Below are 25,263 nucleotides of genomic sequence, written 5' to 3'. Positions count from 1 at the left end.
TTTCTTTATGACAATAATTACTTTAAGTATATGATGATAAGTGAGAATATTATCATGAAAGTGAAGTTCATGTCCAAAATTCCACATAACAACGATAGAAATCTTTTTAGTGTCAACTTTGGAAATATCTTTTATTCGGCTAGAAAAAGCAACCAGAGAAAATATCAAAAAAATATATAGAAAGTTTCTTATTGCAAATAGTCTTCATTATCCAATTCTTACTTTTTAAAAACTATTTTGCACAGTGAGATACACATTTCTTGCAGTTATTGTCAAACTTGTCTTTGGGTGTGTTTCATGATGCTCTATAACTCCACACAGCCTCCTTTAAATATTCGATGTTGTAAATTACAAAATCGCAAAGTTCTGGATCAATTTAACGTAGTATCTAATAAAGAGGTCTGATCTAAACGAAATGATAAATATCAAACTTCAATATACCCCTGACGTCATACACTCGTAAATTACACAAAAAATTATTCCAGGCCGGGAGTTGTACATGTAAGTTAGAAGGTTTCGTGTGCAAAATATGCCTTAATGATGTTCATGATACACAGATGTTGAAAATATTCATGTTCTTGTTTTAATATTTTTTATTAAGAAATTCGGTTAAATTAGTATAAATACCAGCAATATTGATCATAATTTCATAGCAGATTAGATAATACAATTATACTAATCATGTTGTCACTTCGATTACTCGTCGTTGTCGCTGCTCTCCTGGTTTTATTACAAGTTGTTGACTCTTCTCCCAATGGTCCGAGACGTCCTGACCGTAGACGTTTCCCCTTTAAATATCATGACAGGAGTAAGTATGTCTTTTTTATCACTCTAATATTGTCAGTAATGTCACTTAATGGACCATTGTTAAACTTAACATCAATGGTGGTTCATTGATTTGCTTTTTTCGATCTGGCTTACGAACCAAGAGTGTCTAGATCTAATTTGCTAAACTAATCTAAATTGATTATGGGCCTTTAACCTGTTTCTAAGATTTTCTTGTCTTTTAGATCTACCAAGCTATTGACTAATCTTCTATTTTAGTCTGTGATGATTATCATCTTCCTGATCACGCCTATTGGGTTATTACTGAAGACTGTGACAAGTATAATAGACCATTCAGGTGTGACGACAGTCACTATCTTCAAGTTACGACAGAATGTCACTATGGGAAATGGAAGTTGAGCTACGAGTGTATAGCTACAGGAAACAATACTGGAGGGGTAAGATAGAAATTTCTTTCTTGAATGATGTTTTACTTACTTTCTGATCTTGATAAGGCGAATGAAAACAGGCAATGTTATGATGAAGAAAATATAAAGATAATCTATGTACCATTTGCTTTGTAACATTAATATTTTATTTTATTTCAGAGTTCTCAAAGAGGCTCGGGCTAAACTTTGATGACCCACTGATAATAAAATATTAGTATAGTAATATAGATCTTGTGTTATTTTATTTGAGTCACAACAGTAAACCTACATGAAGGGGTTAAATTATAGTGACCTCTCAAGTTGCCAATAGATAAGTATGGTGTCCTTTGAAGTTTGATGTGGCGGATTATCGATACAGTAGATAAAGGAGAAATGATAAACAATAATTAGGAACTATAGTGTATCGCATTCGTGACTTATATTTTCTTCTGTATCTATGATACCGCTTGCACATCCAGTCAAACACCGTACCCCGTTCTTGAACAGTTTAAACATGTTGTTAAGAAATTAGATGTTCAAAATCGAATTTCATCTGATACAAAAATTATCCCTCTTGGATCAGATCAAAATTAGCCAAGTTTTGCCTGTTTTAATCTTTAATCGAGTAGGTCTGAATCAACCTTGTTCAGTCTATAGCTGCATTCGTTGGGGTTAAGACCAAGAATTTGATAAGCTGCCATTCGAAAATTATCTGAGATGTGAAGTTGCAATTTGGACGTACCATGGTCTAAAGAGATTACTAATTGGATGACAGACACACTTTTTAGAGTTGAATCCTGAACAACAGAATTCCTAGTTATCGGCACTAGTCGGCAACTCTCTAAATTTCCACATCTGTCTTTAAATCCTATGGAAACACCAGTAGCCACCAGGAACATTGGAGCCATCTTAGATTCAAATATGACATCTAGCCGAAACTTCAAGTTCATATGTTCGTCATCATTCTTCCAGCTACACAGTCTAAGCCTCATCAAAAAATATCTGAACACCGAAACACTGGAACTTCTGATTCATTCCTTCATCACCAATAAATTAGATTACCAGAATGCCCTCTACATTATTCCAGATAACCAAATTCAGCAACTACAAATAGTACAAAACCCAGGATCGAGAGTATTAACAGGAAAATACCCACATTGACACCAAACTTCAAACATCTCCAAAAATACTACCCACTGCTTTTAAGGCCAAACCCTGTTCTCATGGCTTTTCGATAACAAGGTGAGCACTTGGAAAGCTTCTGCTCATTGTATTTAGAATTTGCATATAGCTCCTTTATACTTTATCAACATTACATAATTAAAGATAGTGGACCACAGCCATACCACGGCATGCGGATGGTAAATATTCAAGATTTTAGGGCAAGGGCAATAACTCTGCTTCTAACAATCGAAAATAGCTCAAATTCGAACTTGATCTTCGTTTTATGAATATGTATACACATACCGAATTTCATTCCATCAAAAATCTAGTTTTTAGAGCGTTTACAAGCAAATGTTGACGGACCGACGGATGGACAGGGGTGCCGACAATATACGTCCACATAGAGAGATGTGGACGTATAAAAACTAGTCGAGTAATCAATATAAATAACCATTTATTTACACAACAAACAAAATAATAACAATGAGAATACAATATAATTAGAAAAAACATTAGAATTTAAATTAAGAATAAAAAGGTTTCTATGTGAGACTCCACTTTCCAACCATGATCAAAATAAATTGTTATGTAACTCATGTTCTTAGCTATTTAAATACTCCACCAATTATGTTCTATGATAAAAAAAATAATAATAATATACCTGGCTTCTTGGATATTTATTGTTTAAAATTGTCAGGATGGCTAACTATATCTTTGTTGGGTAAAGATAGATTTTTGAAAGCAGTAGAAGCTGCATTGAGTCAAACATAGACTGATCACAAGTTAGTATTGTGTCAGATTATGGATGGTGAGTCTAGAAATTCTAAATCAAAAAATGAAAAAAAAAAAAAAAACACATTTTGATCAGATTGATGATCTAACACTTCTCATAACACTTTTTAAATATTATTGCTTCTGAGAATAATCACAGTCAACTCTCACCAGAAACACAAAGCAACTCCTTTCCTAATGCAAAAATGTATCAATTTTGTAAAGTTGACTGGTAAATAATGTCAGATTGTTATTTATTTGTAATATTCACGTGTTCCGTAAGTTACATACAATAAACCATCTAATGGTTCTAACAAAATTAATTTTCTTAGATCAAAGGGAATTGCACAAACATAACAAATTTGAGACTATTTTGCCTTTTCTGTTTACTACTTTACCAAAGCTATCAAAAGAAACTTTGCATCAATTTGTTTGGAATTTCTAGAAGAACTTTTTTTTATAGATAAATCAAGAATAAACTTATCAAATCAACTTTATCAAAACAATACAGAAATAAAATTGGCTTATATTTGAAAATTTGTTGTCCAATTCTATTTCTAGTCATCTAAGAGTCAAGGAACTAGATTACTAGTAATTAGTATGGATTACACATGGATGTCTCCGATCCCATGGAATAGCAAGTGAAATGTCAAGTGAAATATCAAGTGAAATGTCAAGTGAAATGTCAAGTGAAATATCAAGTGAAATATCAAGTGAAATGTCAAGTGAAATATCAAGTGAAATGTCAAGTGAAATGTCAAGTGAAATGTCAAGTGAAATATCAAGTGAAATGTCAAGTGAAATATCAAGAGAAATGTCAAGAATTTCCTAACTCTTCAGTGACTGACACTTACAAAATATTCTGATAAATGTAAAAAAGTAAATTTTGAAAACAGACCTGTATTTGATCAAAACCTAGAAATGAGTGAACAAGTTTTTGTCCATTGAGATGAGTTGTAACAGTCTAGCATTATCAATTTACTTGTCATAATTAAGTTTAGGGTATGATCTGCAACCCAATGTGTATTTTTTTGTTCACACTAATTGTTTGACCACCATTAATAATTTGAATGAATACTGTTGAGATGACAACCAAAAAATCCCTCACTTTATCACAATATTTACAGGGCACCACAGGTCGGAATGTTTCTTAGATCACATTGAGAGTCATTAGCAAACTCATCATGATACTCCACTAGGTGCCTGACTTTTAGATGCATCTGTTGTTGATGAAGAAACCATCTGTAAAAAAATAAGAAATTTAAATTTGATTATTAATTATCTAAAAATTTGCTTTAGGTTAAACACTGAACAAATTTTTTCATTTTTCTATGTATACAGGGATGAGGCGATTCTCTTGATTTTAAATTGTCACTCCCAAATGTATTCCATATCATATTTAAAAGGCATGTATTAATTTAAATATTTGCTTGACTTGATAATAGAGCACAAATTCTGCTATTTGGGATTGTGGTTCCGAACAACGTGAATAAGGTTTTTATAGGTGTCATGATGAATCAGGAACTGTGTTCGAGAGTGTTTTGGAGCGATGGTTGACAAACTGACAACATAAGCCTGGTGTAAAAGAAACAGGTCTATAAGCTTGATGATTGAAAGCATACTTCCCAACCAAGATCAATGTGCTATTTAGAGAAGTTGCTACTTACTGATTTTAAGAACTGGGAAGTGAAAAACCCAGATGCTAAAGAAGTAATGCTTTGTCGAGAACCGTATTTACATCTAACATAACCAAATACATTAGCACCATTCATTAAAATACCAACAATCACTATCATCTACAATAATAAATGATTCTTTTACATGAAAAATTCAAACAAAGCAACACACTTCATACTTTAATCAAGGTAAGATTTTTATGTACATACAGGTTAAATTTATACCATAAACAAGTTAACATTTTTTACGAAATAATTTGCTTAAAATGTGTATTCTAGGAAAACCAAGGTCTATTATCATTAATTTGTTGTTGTACCATACTTGAATAATTCAACATGAAAGCCAAATAGAATCTTACAGGAAAATAGGTGGAGCTTAGGTATGCTACAACCAGTTCATTTTGATGTTATTGCATGGCTGAAGCTCCACCCCTTTTTTAAACAAAACTCATGACTTGCACAAGCTTCTATTTTATTGGATAAAACCGTGAACTGTCAATCATTATATTTATATTACAAGTCATATATACCACATATCTTACTCATAAACATATTGAAACAAACTGATCCCAATCGATTTGCTTGTTTAAATATGATAACTCTTAAGAACTGTAGTACCGTATTAATAGTTATAAAAACTAATTCTTACAGGCTAGTCTTATAAAGGAAACTGCTCATGGTTTTGTTTTGAATGCGACCCCGAAGATTTTAGCTCCACTATACATTTGAGCAAAGTTATTCGTGCACATCTAATACAATTGAAACCATTATCATGAGCAGTCCATATTATTATATAAGAGTAGTTAGTGTTAAGAACTCTATAAAAAAAAACTGGCTTGCATAGTGTAGATTACTATTCAATCTATAGCATGATGATAGCATTAATTTGTACCATTTCAATTTTCAATCAACGTACGTGGTTCAAGCATTATCACAATTCCACCCACGTCACTAATCTGGAAGGACGTCTGATGGAAAATTAGAAAGGTGCAAATTGATGCTATGAGTCTCCCTTTAACAATAGTCCTTTCTGACCTTAAATATCACACTTGTTTTCATGAAAACTCATGACAGTGTACTTGATTTTGGCATTTAAAAGTATCTATGATATATGCTAGAACTAATAACAATAAGTAGTAACAAGCCAAATTGCAAAACAGAGCAAAAGTTTTAAATGAATTGGATATATTATGTTACGAATGCCATATACTTTAAATTTGAAAAATGTAGATATATACTTACACACCACACAATTTTTAAAGTAAAAATAGTAACAAAGAAAAACACAATCCAAATGATTTCTGGAACAATTAATCCTAACCAGAAGATTCTAGATTCTACAGATGATGTTTTATGCTGATTTTTTCCCTGAAAAGAGATTAAAAAAGTCAGCAATTATCGAAGGCCAGAGGTTTTCTACAGCAACTATTATATGAAAGATAGTGGACCCACAGCATGTGGATGGTAAAAACGAAACATCCATTCTAAGTTTCATCATATATTGTTTGAAAACTAAGAGAGTAATAGCATATTCAAGATTTTGGGGCAAGGGCAACAACTCTGCTTCTAACAGTCGAAAATAGCTCAAAATTCGAATTTGATCTTCGTTTGATGAATATGTATAAGCTTACACATACCGAATTTCATTTGATTCCATCAAAAAATCTAGTTTTTAGAGCGTTTACAAGCAAATGTTGACGGACGGACGGGGGTGCCGACAATATACATCCACATAGAGAGATGTGGGCGTATAAAAATCATAATACACCATCAACATTAAAGGGGCATTCTGTTCCATATGTAAAAGTTTTAACTAAGAAATTCCCACAGGTTATTTTTTCAAAGCCAAAACTATATAAAAGGTTTGTGTAAACTTATCAAGATTGTTCTGTGTAAGTTGTTACAAAAGTACTCTTAAGCAGATTAAAGCAAAACATACGCTTTTTATGTTTATAGAAGTGTTGAGGCCCAACACCAAAACTAGTTTAAGCTGCTTAATCTACAATTAATACACTCCATTATAAAAAAAATTAAATTTGAGCAAGTAGATACATAGATGAAAATATCGATTTTACAAATATTTTCAGGTAAAATTTTACATAATGCCCTTTCAGATCCAAGCTTTTGATGTTAAAACGAGTAGGTTGTACTATGGTAAACTCAAAAAGGCCAAGGTAATGGCTATGTTTCAGTGATGATAGATTCACAATAAGCCTGAACATACCTTTCTTGACTCAAATACCCATTTACTATGTCCTTCATCATCAACATAATTCCACCATCTTAAACCTACTAATAATCTACCTAGAAAAATAATAGATTAGAAAGACTTAAGAATCTTAACACATTATTTGTTTGTTTCCATCAAGAAATGCTGTTTCGTGCCGAAAAGCAGTAAATTACCATTTTGCATTATTTTAGCAATTGACCAAGATGAAATAGGTAATAATAATCTGATAATGATAGATCTGAGAATCAAGATGGATAACTGGAGGTCATTCTTATTCTTTGAATTCTTTCCAAAAAATGTAATGCATCTTCACAATGTCAAGCTGTAACGAACATCATCTTATACCCTAACTGCAAAAGCCACCTTTCACCTAGCTATCTTTGTATCACTGAATGCAGCAATTTTACTGGATTGTATGCTAGTGAATACAGTCCATCAGAGCCCTGGAGATAAAGTATATCACCATTAAGGCTTAGTGATTACAGACTTTCTGTTGAGGGCACTGTATGCACTAACAATCCAATCAAATCGCTGCATTTACAAACTTCTATAACACTAGAAAGGTGGCTATGGCAGTCAAGGTGTAAGATGAATTTCATTATAAAGGAGTAAAATATTTTTAAAATTTGCAAAAGGCAAATGAAGAAGACAGCAACTTCTAAAACCAAAGATCATAAGTGAATAAAACTGAAAAAGTCTATTTTTGCCCTTTAAATAATTTAAATCATAGAACATTCAAGATATTTTTAAATTCTAGCTTAATATTTCAAAAGAATTTTCTATACTCTTTGTGAAATTTGAAGAGACATTTAACTTCAAACACTATGTAAAAACAGCTGTTCTTAGTTTAAAACTAGAAGATTATCTGGTAATTTGGGAAATACCTAAACAAGGTAACAGCTGCTTGCAGTTGTATTGATTGAATTCTCCACAGTGAACACTTCAATGTAAAATGTTAGCATATTTAAATGTCTTCCGTGTGCAATACTAAAGCATAATATAATAAATTACTAATATCTAATTCTATTTAAGTTTACCTGTTATATTTTTAACTGTCCAAAAGTCCATTGACAACAACACTATTATCACAACAAATATAGTAATTTCACTAGTACTGAACCAACCACACAATAAATAGGTTAATAACGCTGCAGTACGGAAACAAAGATGAAACAACACTGCAATCGGATGTCTGAAATAAGGAGCAAAATTTGAAATCAGTTGGTTTAAAAATTGCATAATAATTAATTTATGATATTGGTTCCATATGAATGGAATTGGAATGGGGATATTATGACATAAGTATCTACAACCAATTCCTATCCTGCGATGCTGCGAAGAAATGATTTTTTTCAGACCATAACTAAGATTTAAATATCAAGCTACAGTGACTGTAAGGTTACAAGACTGTAAGGTTACAAATAATTTTTTATTGTCCAATGCTTAACCGTTATACGCTTAGATACACATGGCTAAATAAGCTAAAATTCAACTGTAAGCTGTGAATACTAAACTGATTATTCTTAGCGACTTAGCTTTACCATTCTTAAACCAACATGGTACGACTGACGCCTGAAAATAGTGAACCATGGCCTTTAATAATAACATATCATTATCAGTGCAAAGTCATTCTATGACTACCATTACCGTTTTGACAGTTGTGATATTCGTATTCACTTTAAAAAAAAAAACAGTTATCAAATTTCTATGTCGATGAAGGTGGAAAACTCACTTTAATTTTTTTCGTCTGTCAATTTCATCTTCCTCTCCGAAATTTAATGCCACGTCGTCAGATTCCTGCATAATCTAAAAAAGGGACAACAGATTCTAAAATAAGAAAAACGGAAGTTCTACATGTTAAACATCAAATTTAATTGGTGAAATAGACTAGAATTGTTCAGAAAAAGAAAAATATTTACCGAACTAGAATCTGCCATGTTGGAAGATGGAAACGTCAACGGAAGTGGATTTCCCTTCTTTATTTAGATTTGATGACGTCAACATGCAGAGACCTTTCGACTAAAGATGATTCGTACTAATTCTGTAATATGATTGCTATCGAATTCAGTATTTTAAGTATCAGAGAGTCTAGGTATATAACGATATTCAATATTGACCACAATTGTAACGTGATAGTTTTGGCAGAAGAATAATATGATGCAAAGTGAAAGAGAATGTTACTTCCGGTCATTTCGAATCGTCCCAATTCCTACTTTCATTTTTACTGATTACATGTAAAATTCCAAATTATTCCAATTCAACTTTATCGCTTATATGGGGAAATATCTGGATATTTTGTTTGGTGCAGTGCTTGTTGGTGTAACCACGGAGCTTTTATATCAAAGTTACATTCTACAAAGAAGGAAAAGAAAGCAAAGGAAGTTAAAACATGAAGAACAAGGCATGATAACAGAAGTGTTATTTTTTCCTGACAAAGTTGTCGCATGTAAAAATAATTTTCTCAGCGACCGTGGATGCTTCAATGAAAACTGCCGATTTTCCCACAACAATACCTCACTTAGTGAACTGTATAAATATCTGAATATGGCTAAAGAAACTATTGATGCTAGTGTTTTCTGTTTGACGTGTATAGACTTGGCCGACATTTTGATCATGAAACACAAGAGAGGGGTAATTGTTAGAGTGATGACCGACGATGAACAAATTGACTCTTCGGGAGCCCAGATCTGGAGGCTGAGGCAAGAAGGTGGGTAAAGGGGAGGGGTGGATTGGGCAGGGCAGACTCTGGTACAGTGGCGCGCTTGCCTAATGATCATTTAGGAGGAGGGGTCACAGAATTGTCAATTGGGGACTCTATCATAAAAGTCTGAAGACGAGTTAACTGAAATCCGGAGGTTGCGCTAGCAATTCAAACGACCCCCCAAAAATGGAAACCTTAATTGAAACCATATTCTGGGATAAGCTAAATTAATTCTCTCCCAACCACTTTTTCTTTTGCAGGAATCAGTGTTAGAACAGACAGATCATCGTATTTGATGCATCATAAATCGATGTTCAATTTACAAACAAGTTTTATTATTGAAGACAATAAAAAAGCCTATTATAATAAACGAGGAACGGTGTCCGATGCGGTGTACGTTGCAGGAACTGCTTAAGGTTTTTTTTGCTATCTTCAAATCTTGTATGTAGGATTTCAGAGAGTTGTTCATCACCTATAGGGTGCTTGAGACGGCAAGTTGGGAGCTAGAGCTGACACGGGGATGATCAGGTCTATTGGATATTATCCCGTGGTGACCTGTTAAATTTAGTTGTATGACAACACATAATGAGCTTCCCCTATCTAATGCAACTAAAGCAGTCTTTAAAACGAAATTCAAATGGTAACGAATTTGAGAGTAAAACGTTATAATTATGACGTCAAACAATTAAAATACCTAAAATAATAAAATAACGTCACAGGTCAAAGAAAATTAATTTCAAGAAGACGTGTAAACAAGTTTCTCTGCGAATTTTGTCGATTTTGTTGAGTTTATTAGAATACAGGTAATTGATGTTATGGTTTTTATGTAAATTTGAACTGTCTTAATAGTGTTTTAAAGATTGAGATATTTACAGAGAAATCTTCGAACCATGCCCTAGTTCATACTGCAATTGTTTTCTAAATTCAGAAATCAGAATACCAAATAACGCCGTGGAGTGTGGTCTTTCACCAAGCGATCACCTTCAATATTCGATCAATTATCATAAGCATTATCATAAGCGCTTGCTGTAGTGCTTGACACCTATATCAGATACAAGGTGACTCAAAGCAGAACTTTTATTTTAAAAGCAAATTTCTTTACATCTCTACCAACCCCACTGCCTAATGGGATAATCTGGGAAAGATGAATTCTAAGAGGTTTGGCAAAGGACCAGCTGGTAGATAGGATCCTTAATTGTGATCCTAATTTGCTATTCTTGTAAAATAGAGCTGTTTATTTTTTTTAATTTTAACTGATAATGAGAAATCGGAAGGCATCCCGGGCTCCTAGATTAGCATGTGAGCAAGCGTTTATCTCGCTGCACCACTCAGATTGTCTGGACGAGTTAGGGCTAATTCCCATTTGAGCTACTTCATTTTCCCGTGAGGGCTACTATGATATTTAAAGAGATTAACTATTCCCGTTAGGGCTACTTAGTAAATAAGGATACTAAGTTAAAAATATCAAAACTTCGTTTACAAAACAATCTTATTAATACATGAACAAAGTCTTACTGAATTAGTCAAATCCAAACATTTTAAATATAGCACTTTGATAATACAGGAAAACATAACAAAGTTTCAAATGATTGGCAGCAGATCTTAGGAACTTACATACAGACTTCTTTCCTGTGGCATAGTGTATCTTGTGTCTGGCTAGGCGTTGATTGATGACATTGTATTTTCGCTTTCTAGCAGGTGATAGCATTGCAACATCTTGCTGGGCAATCTTCAGATCTGTTGCAGCTTGCTCCTTTATTATGGCTTGGCCAAACTGAAAGATGTTTGGGTGACATTCCCTAACGGGAAGACACCATCTAAACAACGAAGTTCTAGTATTTGAGGTGGAGGACGTTTCTTATTCCAAGTTCTATGTATAGTTTTTTAGGATTGCATTGCAAATTCTGTACAAGTTCGCCACTCTCATATTCTCGGGGTATTTTATGAAGATAGAAAACCTGTTTGTTCGACATAAGGCGAATATTTCTCTGTTTCGTAGAGGTACAGGGTATCATCATTTTCGATCAATGATTCCTTGTTGTTAAACTTTCACAATTCTGCTTCGCTTAAATTCAGAATATTAAGCAAAAACGTTTTGAGAAATTTTAGCGAAGCCACAAATAGAGTTGAACATTGATATGGGTATAAACATTCCAGTTCTTACAAAAAGTAAAAGGTCAAAATGAATTAAAAGAACTTTGATTCAAATAGTTGATTGTTCTTGGACATTATGACGTCAAACAATTAAAACACCCAAAATAATAAAATAACGTCACAAGTCACAGAAAATTACTTTCTATAAGACGTGTTTACAAGTTTTTCTGCATTTTTTGCCGAATTTTCTTCATTCTATCCAGGTAACTCGTCATTTTCACTCGGTTATATTAATTATTAACATGCAGTCCATAGGTAGTGAATATATTTTTTTACTGCAAAACGTGTATAAAACAAAATTTTTGCATTAAACTTCATAAAAATAAGACCATTGGCTCGCCATTTTTGGGGGTTGATTTGGGTCTTGAAGAGAGAAGTATTAAAAATGTACGAAAATTCTTTCAAAAAGTACCTCACATTTCAGTTTTAATTTCTATATTAATTATGTCTTTAACTATCAAACGCGGATGGATACACATAGATTCAAATTTCGACAGTAAGCTGTGAATTCTATTACAGATAAGATTAGTTAAACAATTCCCGTTTCTGAGACTAAGGTCAAATATTCAAAATAAACTTAAAAACCGCCTTGTTTGCTTTCAGAAATGGTTGTGGTACCTAGAGATGATTATGATTGTATGTCATATCACGAGGTTTATCAAGTTAGTTCTACTCTTGACGACTCAAGACATTCTACGTTAACAAAGAATAGAACTGAAAGAGATAGAGTTGTTGGAAAGCTGAAGCAACTCAAGAATGGTAATTTAAAATAACATTTAACTTGTCCAGACAGGCATCAGTTATCCCCATTATTATTCCTTTTAATATTCCCGATTACCAAATAAATTCATCCAAGAGCCTACCAATATGAAAATGCCGTAAAAGGTTACACAAAAGAAAGTCGTACGACTGCAACATTCGTTGGATAAATTTTGAATAAAGTTGTTATATTATATTATGTTATTGTAATATTGTTTCAGGTAACGAATATCAAAAAACTAAACCTAACTTTTTAGAAGTTTATATGACTAATGTAGATCAAGGTACTAATGGCCATAAAGGAAGTACCAAAGTTAAAAAAGGTAAGTTTAAATACCTCAAATTATATGTGCATTAAAGGGATAGATTCGCCATTTTGATTTAGGGTTGATTAAGGTCTTTAATATAATTGTAATAGTCTTCAGAAGTACTAGAAATGTAAGCTTACAAAAAATCGCATAATTCCTTCTAAAATATTTCAAACTAGGAATTTCACTTTCTGTTTCTAAATATGTATTTCTCAAGTCTCAAGAAAAAGACGAATCGACTTTTTATCCTTCAAACGCGCATAATCCAGAACTCACGTGGATTTGAAAGCTAAAATTTCGACGCAAGGTTTGTGAACACTATTACTGATTAGCTTAGATAAATAATTCCTGTTTCTAAGACAAAGGTAAAATTAGTCAAATGAATTGCAAATCTGTTATAGAATTTTACAGAAAATTAGCCTTACAGTTGTAAACTAACAGAGCATTTATAATATAATACTTATCATGTTATAATAGGTAAGAAGGTTGATATTAAACCTGACTGTAGTAAACTAACAGAGTATTTATATTATAATATTTATCGTGTTATAATAGGTAAGAAGGTTGATATTAAACGTGACTGTAGTAAACTAACAGAGTTTTTATAATATGATATTTATCATGTTATAGGTAAGAAGGTTGATATTAAACCTGACTGTGGTAAACTAACACAGCATTTATAATATAATATTTATCATGTTATAGGTAAGAAGGTTGATATTAAACCTGACTGTAGTAAACTAACAGAGTATTTATAATATAATATTTATCATGTTATAGGTAAGAAGGTTGATATTAAACCTGACTGTAGTAAACTAACAGAGTATTTATAATATAATATTTATCATGTTATAGGTAAGAAGGCTGATATTAAACCTGACTGTGGTAAACTAACAGAGTATTTATAATATAATATTTATCATGTTATAGGTAAGAAGGCTGATATTAAACCTGACTGTAGTAAACTAACAGAGTATTTATAATATAATATTTATCATGTTATAGGTAACAAGGCTGATATTAATCCTGACTGTAGTAAACTAACAGAGTATTTATAATATAATATTTATCATGTTATAGGTAAGAAGGTTGATATTAAACCTGACTGTAGTAAACTAACAGAGTATTTATAATATAATATTTAACATGTTATAGGTAAGAAGGTTGATATTAAACCTGACTGTAGTATACTAACAGAGTATTTATAATGTAATATTTATCATGTTATAGGTAAGAAGGTTGATATTAAACTTGACTGTAGTAAACTAACAGAGTATTTATAATATAATATATATCATGTTATAGGTAAGAAGGTTGATATTAAACCTGACTGTAGTAAACTAACAGAGTATTTATAATATAATATTTAACATGTTATAGGTAAGAAGGTTGATATTAAACCTGACTGTAGTATACTAACAGAGTATTTATAATGTAATATTTATCATGTTATAGGTAAGAAGGTTGATATTAAACTTGACTGTAGTAAACTAACAGAGTATTTATAATATAATATATATCATGTTATAGGTAAGAAGGTTGATATTAATCCTGACTGTAGTAAACTAACAGAGTATTTATAATATAATATTTACCATGTTATAGGTAAGAAGGTTGATATTAAACCTGACAGTAGTAAACTAACAGAGTATTTATAATATAATATTTATCATGTTATAGGTAAGAAGGTTGATATTAAACCTGACTGTGGTAAACTAACAGATGGTATAACAGAAGATCTAGATGATGATACTGTTAGTAAAATGTATGATGATTTACTACTACAACTTGGTTTTGGTGATGGACAATCTCCACTGAAAACTACAGATTCATCTAAAGAAATTGCTGATTACAAAAATCCATTTAAATTTGGTTATTTATTAAAAGGTATGTGAACAAATAAACAATAGTATTCCAACATTGGCACAAAAATATCATTCCAGTGAAAAGTTCCACTTCTTAACAGATCATATTATTTCTTATGGTCAACACGAGACAAAGATTATATTTAATAACAGAGCGTAAACATTTCCCCCTCAACTAAAATTGAAAACTCCTCCTTTTTTCCGAAATTTCAAGTCAAAGAACTTCTTACTGTGTAGGAATTGTCTGATGGAAAGTTGTTGATAAAATGAATACAGTTGGGTTGATATATGTTATATTTCTCATTGCAGTCAAACCATCAAGATCTAAGCGATGCAAGGCTGGATTCAGAAGAGCGTTAAAAGCCATTAGAAATGTTTTAACCAGACCATTTTTAGTTTGCCGTAACAGCAAGATCCAGCCAAATAGTGAAAAATAAACTGGATCTATGATATGATGATAAGAACTATGGACTGACTGATAACGAAGATATCATACTACTATGATATATTTTATATATTCCTTATTAGATTTTTACACCATTTTGCTTTTTTGTATTTTTACAATTGTTAAGTTTGGGAAGAATATATTTTGGAAACATATTTCTAGTCATTTTTTTTTCAATTACGCCAGTCAATAATATTGCATTGTGACTTGACCTTTGTTGATGCATTAGCTTATTTACAGATACCGGCAAGATGATAGTCAGAAGAAACACACTGGGTGTTAAATAGAGAGCACGTTAGAAAACAAAGAGATAGGGGAGAGGGTATTGTCAATTCAACCCTGCAACTGAGAATCTGAAATCGATTCTGTTTTTATTGACTAACTAATGAATAGCAGCATCAGAGAGAATTCAAGTAATCGCTGGATTTAGTTCACCCGTAAAATAGCATCTGAAACGAGATTCTGAAAGTCTATCATCGTGTTCAAACCACGCCCCATTCATTATACTTCCTCGAGGTCATGTCAAAACCCGTATTCGTGATACGATGGAACTCTAGGAGAGCGGTTGGAATATGCGATCATCCATGTTATTGCAGCTACTTCCCTCCCTCCCGACTGCAGTGGAACCAATGTTATCACCAGTCGACATGAACAGCCCTCAAGTGCCCATACTTTAAACCCTTCGAAGTTGTGAAATCCTCCAAAAAGGGCGCTTTGCTCCGGTAACTGTCTAATTCAACTTAAGTATCAGACTTATTTATAACTATCTCCTCGGAAAATGTTAACAGAAATACACTTAAAACCATCAAAAATATATTTATTCAAAGTTTTAGTCAATAGGAAGTATTATTTAGCTCTGATTACATTACGGCGACCGTCACTGTCCATTTTGTTTTTTCTTAACCAGTATTAATTCTTTATTGATACCAATATTTAGTTTTAAATGTCAAATTTACGTGAAGGTTTACAATTTGTACATCGTTCAGACAGTTTCAATTCCATACTTATAGTCCACTTATATCTATCGCTAGTCTCAGTGCTATATCGATTAATTATGTCATCAAGGGTGAATTAACACTCTTTATAGTGAAATATTGGTGGAATCCAGAGCAGCATGTGTTCGTTAAGTGTTTCAGATGCGATAACAGACAATACTAAATCAGATAGGTTCAGAGAAAATCTTGACAGTTTCTACTTTAGATATGCAGAATAATAGCCGATATCTTTCTTTTAGAACAACTCAAATTATCGGAAATAAACATTAGAAGATTCAATCTTCCGCATAAAGTTGTGTAATTTTCTCTGGCGGCCGAGATCAGTCTGTTGCGTGCAAATGTAAGACACAGACCTTTCTGCATACTCAGCTGAGATTTTACTCAAATTTGAAGCAGCTATTGCGGGTGCATAACACAGAAAAAATCATATCATTCCATTTCTTAGGACACATTGCTTCTGGCATTATAATATTAATATGTAAATTTAACATTTGCCTTTTCTTGATGCAAGAGGCATTATGAATTTCAGTAAAAACAAGGCTGACCATAAGACATGTGTTGTATCTCTCGGGCAAGGTGGTTATGACTCAGCTTTCATTCATTCAGGTTGGAGGGTTCTGGAACACCAAGATTGAAATAAAATTTGGGAGAAACAATCTCACACTAATTGCTTGATACAAACATACACACTTAGTTATACATAAATTAGTCACACCAACTTAAATTCTAAAAAATGAGACAGTTGAAATTGGTCTCTTTCAACTGATCAATCAAATATTTAGAAACTTTTTCCCTTTAGGAGATCGTCGAATTTTGAGGAGAGAGCTCAATTATGTTCTCATTCAAACATGTTCGAGGCTAATTTTTCTGAACAAAATCGGTTAAGACAAAATTCAGCAAACGGAAGCAAAATCATTTCTCTAGCTGAATGTGGACACTTCTGTTGTCTAAAATAAAATCGCAGGAAGAATAGCAGTCATGATGATTAGACTTCCTGGACCACATATGAATTAGCCAATTTGAAGTACGTCTGTGAAGTAGCAGGCTGGAAAAAAACCATTTGGAATAGGCCTACCACTAAACTTCGAAATGACTTAAAATCAAAGACAGAAACAACAATATTTTAAGGGTTACACCTTCGTGAGGATCCTTGCTACTAACTGGTCCTTGACCAGACCTTTTGGCAATGTCCTTCCTCGGATTATCCGTATCCGGTGGTTCACGGAACGTTCACACGTCAACCCGAGACCAAGACCATCATGTTTGTTTGACTCAACAAAGCAAAGCACAGTCCCATCACAACTGAAGCATTTTCCTGCACACCTGGAAGTCAGATAGGACCGCCATGAAGCTATACCAAAAAGCAGATCAAGTTCAAGTAAAAACGTTTTGATGTAAATAGTACTGTAAAAGTGCGATTATGTATATCTTGATTGGCCTACCAAGTAAAATAATTAACGCCATTCGCAAGATATGGCCCAACTGGAACTTTCGTATAACTATGTGACTAAAATTGACAAGCACACCAATTGATCTCAAATGTAGGAATATAACCCCAATGATATGTAAAACACTATAAAGCGTGCATATTTCTTGTTTCTATAATGCCGTAATGTATTCCCTCTTGACTGAAAATGAATCGCCCACGATCACGTAACAAGTATAGAACTCGACAGAATCACAAAATTGTGCCAACCATGCCACGCTTGTTGTATTTAAATTGGTTTTCTGCTTGATTTCATGAGTATTATAACAAAAAGTCCAAGGTTCCACGGGTAGTTTCCCAGGACAATAATACTCTTATTGTAGCGTTTTCGGAAAAGTAGCAAGCTTCGGCGGTAGGCCACATCGCGAAAAAATCCAACATGGATGCTTACAGAGACAGAAAACTGTTATGGCTCATTGACAGTGTCCTGTGGTCAGAATGGATGTTCCACGTGAACTCTGAACTGAAACTATGGTTGATTATAGGAATATAATGGATTAATGACAGATGCTGTCTACAAATATATTAAGTCAATAATTTGATATTTTATCAATATTTTGATATCATTGTTATGGCTGTACTATTGTTTGATTTAGAAATACTTATATTTATTCTAAAATATTTCAAAATCCTGTTGATTCAAGACTTGTTATACAGCAGATCAATAAAAATGATCAAGAAAGACTACCAGAATTTCATGCTTTGGGTAATTTCTTAATCCATTTTGACGATTGTCCTCTTGAGTAAATAAATTTCAAAGCCTCTAATGGACCAAGCTTCTTTCTTATGTTTCAATATTTGTGAAGTTTCAATTGTGTTCACGCTCCGAAAGCTGTTAAAATATGAAAAACAGCTTATTATCCAAACTTAGGAAATCTTTATTTACCAAACCACGCATTCTGTGATGATAAATATCTATTATGTTATAAAGAAATTATAAAGCAATTGCGAGTGAAGACATTTTCAATCTTGACTATGTCAGTCCAGTGGTATAGTTTTAAAGCGTACATTTTGAAATACTTAAAACACAATCTAAAAGCAGAGTTAGAACTGACTGTTATCTGATGGCTATCAACGAAAATTACATGCATATGGAGCATATAAAATAAGGATTATTTCTTTGATATAAAAAAACAACAGAATATGTTTACAGTGTTTACATAATTTGATAAATCTGTCTAAAAACGAAGATTTTTTATCATCCAATTCTTGTACATATAGTCCCCTCGGGTCACCACGATTGATTTCTATTACTTTTTTACGTGACAGTTAATTGGACTGACTGACTGGAGTGTGAATGAACTAGATGGATAATTTACTAATATGGAATCATGGTCTTGATAATGAATGGCATCCAACACATGACACGACTTTATTTCCCCATCATGCTGAATAGAAGTTAGAACGGGAATATCTATATCTGCAAGCAGCGTTGTAATATAATGCCGTTTTTCTATCACAGGCCTTGTCTTAATTCAAGACGATCGTCACTTAGACCTCTAAAACTGAATATGACAACTTTCATGACTGATAATTACATTTTGATTAACATTTCTAACTCAAATTTAATCAAAATAAATTGTGAATTGATTATTTGGGAACAAATAAATTAATAACAAAAACCACTTATATATTGCGGTGTATAATTTATGTGCATACATTATAACTTAAAGGGATAATCCGCATTTTTTGTAAAACGTTTTCACAATGACGTAAATTATACCTGAAAATATTTCTAAAATGCGCTATTTATATTAATGTATCTTCTTGACCAAATTGAATTTGAAGGGTTGATTAAAAACGGATGGTACTAATTGTTAATTAATCAGTTTGATTTAGTTTTGGTGTTTGGTTTTTAGAACCTTTAGAATACGTAGGAGATATATTTTTCTTCTCAATTTGTCGTTTATTTTACTCAAATCCGTACTTCCAAAAAGCATAGCGAACTCAAAACCTTACGTTTTAATCGTTGTATTCATCTTATTTTTTGTTAGCCAACTCAGACTGCCACGCTAATAAAAAAAATTCCTGAAAACACACGTGTGTCAAGTATAGTGCTATATATTTACCGTTACTGACAAAATATGACACATATTTGGCACCAATGCTTTGACAGTGATCCTATTTATAGGTTCACTATACCACCACAGAATTTAGGTTACATATATATATATATATAGAGAAAGATATAGATTTACCATAGATATGACATGCTTTCACAGATAAAATAACTACGACTAGAGTTACGGTTATCATATTCTGCTATAGATATTATATCTCACTGCCATTGGGTGTATGACAAAATTAATACAGTATAATAGGAACACAGGGTAAGCAACAAAGTCGCATTTCTATGCAGTTTCTGATATATACAATATACTTGGAGGCGTTTAGCACAAAGGTAAGCAACAAAATAATCTCATTCCTTTGCATATTCTCTAACATATTATAACATACACGAAGATGTTTGTAAATGCACTGATACCATATTCAATATTTTGAATGGTCTTTCATGCATTTCTTCTGCACCTTCTGCATCTTCTGATATATACAATATACACGGAGTACAAGATAGTCAACATAATAATTTCATTTCCATGCGGCTTCTGATACATATAATATACTCGGAGACGTTTGTGAATGCACTGATGCAGAATTCACCATTATGTCCAACTGTTCATGCATTTCAAAACTCAAGGGACGCTGATAGTCACACTTCTGTGAACCTTCTGAAACATACAATATACATAGAGGAGCTTAGCACAAAGGTAAGTAACATAATAATCTCATTTTGTGAATGCACTGATGCAATATGCACTATTTTGATCAACTGTTCATGCATTTAAAAACTCATTGAAGGCCACCGATTAGGTAACAATAGTATTATTGTATTATGTAAGGTAGCTAATTGCGAAGAAGACTCTTTTGTTTTATATGCATTTTGGCACGCATGCATGCATGCAAATGTTTTAGTCAAGACTATGTTAGCTTTTTTCACAGCTGCTAGTAGGTGGATGTTAACTTACTTGACAAGCTATCTTTAAAAATTGCAGAGTCATAAACCGCTTAAAAATGCATGAAAATGATGAACCAAATAGATTGTTTCTGAAATTCGCATTTCTAGATGTCCAATTACAAAAAATATTTTCATTTACTTATTTAAAACACTATAAACTTATAACAGGGTTACGTGTTTCAAAAAATTAAAGGCAGGTCGATCTACGTTATATTTGCGTCGTTAATTGCAAATCGCCCAAGTCTAGTTTAGTTTGCTATTCTGTTGAATACAATGCATAATTTCAGTGATGCATAAAGTAATTGTCATAATTAACTTAAAAATAGGTTTCTTATATGAACAAATTAGAATAACAATATGTCACTTCAATATAATACTGAATAATACTGTATAATATTAGTACTGAGGTTTATGTTGCTTCACTTTGATGGAACATAGTGGCGTTTCTACGGAGGTTGGGGCTCTAAAGAAAAGAGGTTTTTCCAGCTTTGTCCCCATCCCCCAATATTTTTTCGAAACATGATAGAATTGTCTGTAAGCCCCTGGATACTTACTGACCCTTACTTACCTAATGATTCGTAGAAACATCATTAAATACAGGATTCCATTCTGCAATTGTTAGTTTGTTTTCTCTCCCGTAGAATTCTACTATTGTTAAAGGAGTATTTCGCTTTTTTGTAAAAAAAGTTCATTATCAAAAACGTGGTAAATTATACCTGAAAATATTTCTAAAGTATGCTATTTTTATCTGTATCTTCTTGATCGAACTATATTTGTTTTAAATTAATTAAAAACGAAAAGTACTATAAGTATTGGTAATTAAGCAGTTTGACCTAGTTTTACTCAAATCCGTACAGTCAGTTTTCTAATAGCTTCCAAAAACATAACAATGTTTTAAAATATTTTTGGCGTATAAACAATTAACAGCTTGATTCTTTAAGTTAAAACTTTCAGATACGTTAAAGGGCACATTTCTCAAGATTTTGGTGCACAGTTGTCACGAATTTGAGCAAAAAAATGTTCGACCTACAAAAAAGCGGAATGTCTCTTTAATATGGATGGACTGGACTACTATAGATTAAGACGCTAATTTCTTTATAATAAAGGTAATACATTTGAAATTAAATGAAGTCCTTCTATGTGTTAATGATACGTATTATATAGAAGCTCATGATTTATAACGCAGCCTGTGTTGCTGAATATGTTTCATTTTCATTCACTTGCCTTGACGTTCCTTTGAAAATCAGAAAATTACAACTCACTTTGATTCACAATGATATAAGAAACGTCTCGTGCCAGTTAAAAGTCCTCGTAATTTTAATCATAATAAATCGTTTGTTGTCACTTCGATTGTCTCGATTCAGGCGTGGGATAATCTCGCAAATTTTCATTATATTTTCTATGATTTATTGTCATTGACTTCTCTAAAATAACATTTTCTAGCAGAATTTGGAACTCGCAGTTTCAATAATAAAACGTTAAAAGTAGAGTTTATATTTTCATTATTAGTTTCAAAATGAAATCGTGCGTGAGTATTAATCAAATTTGAAATCCACCAAAAACATCCTAGATGTTAAAAAAATATATTGATTTTTTCAAAATAAAATGAAATTCAATTTTGATATCGCTAAATTCTTCTTCTAATGGAACTAACTAATTTTAAAGAGGTTTGGCCATACGTTTTAAATAGAACTTCATAATTCAATTTCATAAATATTTAACATAATGTGAATTAAACGCTTCGGCAATTTTACACTACAATCTCTTTGCTCTCATTTTACCATTTATATACAATTGTGGATGACTATGGAGGGATTATATACATATTGTGTAAGTTAGAAATTGTTTTATCATTCATTCATCAGATATTGAAATCAGGTCAATTAGATAGCTTTAACGTATTGCCGGCACAGAATAATATGCATTGTTTGTGTTAAGCATGTATCTGTTATATATGTATGGTCACATAACGATAGTGTGATATAAACGGGCATTCTGATGGACTATTGCGAGTATAAGTAACATTTCGCTAACTGTTTTATTTGGACATGAACTATCTGAATGTGGGGCATATACGGATAATTGGTATTGAACATAATCCATAGTTCTGTCTCGATGTTTCTGCGCGAGATACATGTATACCTTGATGGTTTTTTTTTTGGGGGGGGGGGGGGGGGGGGGCAATGTACCCTTTAAGTAATAGTATGATTCCGTTAGATATTACATAGATGTTGTTGAGGGTCTATTATCAGACTTATATTCTATCAGAATTACATTCCAATTTTGATCTGTGTGAAATACATTTGATTATTTATCTGACTATACAAAATAGATTGTGAGATGATATCGTTATTCACAGTCTTACTTCATTCACATGGTTAACTTTCGTCAATCCTTCTTCAATTATATCCACAAAATTTAAGATCTTTGATCATAAAGAGACCTTTTGGATGAGAAATGGGCCAATTAATAGTAATTATTCACAATGAAAGATCCGTCAGTACTTTATTTTGGAATTTAAGAATAATATTAAGCCGAAATTACGCTATTAAAACGCTTATCAAGAAATGTTTGGTTTTACAATGGCAGTCATCCGATAAAGTGATTTATTAACAGCTAGTATGCATTCCATTATTAAGAAATATGAACACTTTTCAAAGCAAATTCGTCTTTACAATGACAGTCAGCCGATAATAACCGGTATTATAAATAGTTGCGTTATGCATTTAATAATATACGCTTTAACGCGTAATTGGTTAGAATAGTATTCTACACATGTACTAACACAGCATTTCATTCAAATTAATGGTGTTGTGTAATGTCACCCTGAATATAGTTTAACTTGTAGTGAGGTCACCTAATTGTCACCAACTGTGTGGTATGTTATATCATTCAGCTGTATTAAATAAATTCCTAAAACTTCATTTTAAAGGGCATTGTTTGCCATTTTCGAGGGTTGATTTGCGTCTTGAAAATTATAAATAGTCTTCAGAAGTACTGGAACTACACGAAATCGAGTAATCCCTTCAGATATAGCCTACCTGAGTCTAGAATTTCAACTTTCTTTTTTCTATATATGTTTTTCTATACATGGCGGAGTATCAAGAACAGGGGAGTCATTTTAACTTCCAAACACGGATGATTCTGTAAACACATGGATGGGAAGGTTCAAATTTTGAGGATGAACCTTAGCTAAGAGGTTCTCTTTCTGAGACTAAGGTACGAGTGGTAAAACGAATGGCGAATGTGTCCCTTTATATACATATGTTAAACTTCTACTTTATGGCTTTGGTTAAGAACAGTTTGGAATCAAAAACGATTTAATTTGGCCTATGATTCAATTTCACCTGACCTGATGTGACATCCGAAACATGAGTCGACATATTAATATTACTTAGAAGAAGAATACTCTGTAATATGACGCTATGGCCATATGATCTATCATGTCTTTCTGTGTTCCTACATAATTTGAGTTACTTTAGTACCTTAGGTTTTCTCACTATTCGGGTTTCCTTGTTATTGATACACTTTGAATGATCGTACGTGGGATTAGGAAGGCGTCTAGTCCATCGGATGGTACATAAATTACAAATAAACCTTACAGACCCCTCGATATTTAAGGAAAACAGTGGTCTTATGTAACCCACCATGTAAACTTTATCCTCATATAATTTGAAGCACCTTCGTCTCATAACAGCGCCTTATTGAAATACAGTATCGGGCACTGTGCCCGATTCAGTGTAGCAGGACCACGGTTATGGAACAAGTTACCTGGACAGTTAAAAACCTGTAAATCTGTTAATTATTTTAAGAGAAAGTTAAAAACACATCTTTTTAGAAGAACCTTTACCAGATGTATAGAAATTGATTATAATGCAGAAATATTTGTGTTTGTAAAGCGCCATTGAATGCTCATGTTAGAGTAGTAATGAGCGCCATACCAAGTTAATCTTAATCTTAAACAAATGACATCAAATCCATTTCTTATTTTATTTCTTGGAACAGAATTGTAACCTACAATTGTCTTTAGTTGGCCTATGTGTAATTCGATATAGCTTCATAATATGTTTTGTTTGAAACCGGTCCTAGTCGTTTCGTGATATAAACAGATCATAACAATGATAATAATATTGTATCATATTATCATAATATGAAAAAACCATATCGTTAAGATTGTTTTGTCTATAAATGAAGCCACTGCGCTACTGGTATGTAGGTTGGTAGATGACAAGTTAATGTTCGCTTCCAGCGGATGCTGATATCGCATCTTGGTAGTTGTTGGTAGTTTGATTGTACATGACTGTTCTTAGTGACGAGTACATAATAATATACATATAGCTTATTCTGTTTATCTGGTAACACTATTACGTAATTTGCTTACATGTAGATTATAGAGCAAGATAATACATAGATAATAAAATAAACGATAAAGATAATGCATATATAATGAATAACAATTCGTGTGTAGTCATCTGATTACATTCATGAATACTCGTTTGT

General features: G+C 32.5%; 4 protein-coding genes across 4 annotated transcripts; 3 read left to right on the top strand and 1 right to left on the bottom strand.

The window, feature by feature from the left end:
• Positions 1-664: 664 nt before the first annotated feature.
• LOTGIDRAFT_229526 (hypothetical protein) lies at positions 665-1,440 on the top strand. Its single transcript, XM_009066842.1, has 3 exons — positions 665-808; positions 1,045-1,223; positions 1,374-1,440. The coding sequence occupies exons 1-3, from the start codon at positions 682-684 to the stop codon at positions 1,395-1,397; spliced, it is 330 nt and encodes a 109-aa protein (XP_009065090.1). The 5' UTR covers positions 665-681; the 3' UTR covers positions 1,398-1,440.
• A 3,331-nt stretch (positions 1,441-4,771) lies between these two features.
• Positions 4,772-8,837, bottom strand: LOTGIDRAFT_108171 (hypothetical protein; the record flags this gene model as incomplete). The annotated part of the gene is made up of 5 exons (XM_009066841.1): positions 4,772-4,924; positions 6,047-6,172; positions 7,029-7,108; positions 8,072-8,226; positions 8,767-8,837. The coding sequence occupies 5 exons, from the start codon at positions 8,835-8,837 to the stop codon at positions 4,772-4,774; spliced, it is 585 nt and encodes a 194-aa protein (XP_009065089.1).
• A 741-nt stretch (positions 8,838-9,578) lies between these two features.
• LOTGIDRAFT_155267 (hypothetical protein) lies at positions 9,579-10,150 on the top strand (the record flags this gene model as incomplete). The annotated part of the gene is made up of 2 exons (XM_009066840.1): positions 9,579-9,741; positions 9,996-10,150. 2 exons carry the CDS (start codon positions 9,579-9,581, stop codon positions 10,148-10,150), a joined length of 318 nt encoding a protein of 105 aa, XP_009065088.1.
• A 2,344-nt stretch (positions 10,151-12,494) lies between these two features.
• Positions 12,495-15,258, top strand: LOTGIDRAFT_155266 (hypothetical protein; the record flags this gene model as incomplete). The annotated part of the gene is made up of 6 exons (XM_009066839.1): positions 12,495-12,648; positions 12,870-12,971; positions 13,434-13,511; positions 13,812-13,841; positions 14,637-14,843; positions 15,131-15,258. 6 exons carry the CDS (start codon positions 12,495-12,497, stop codon positions 15,256-15,258), a joined length of 699 nt encoding a protein of 232 aa, XP_009065087.1.
• Positions 15,259-25,263: the final 10,005 nt, after the last annotated feature.

Source organism: Lottia gigantea, assembly GCF_000327385.1.
Source record: "Lottia gigantea unplaced genomic scaffold LOTGIsca_8, whole genome shotgun sequence".
In the NCBI taxonomy this organism is placed as follows: Eukaryota; Metazoa; Mollusca; class Gastropoda; family Lottiidae; genus Lottia; species Lottia gigantea.
Note: the sequence above shows the minus strand (reverse complement) of the source record. Positions and strands in the feature narration are given on the sequence as shown.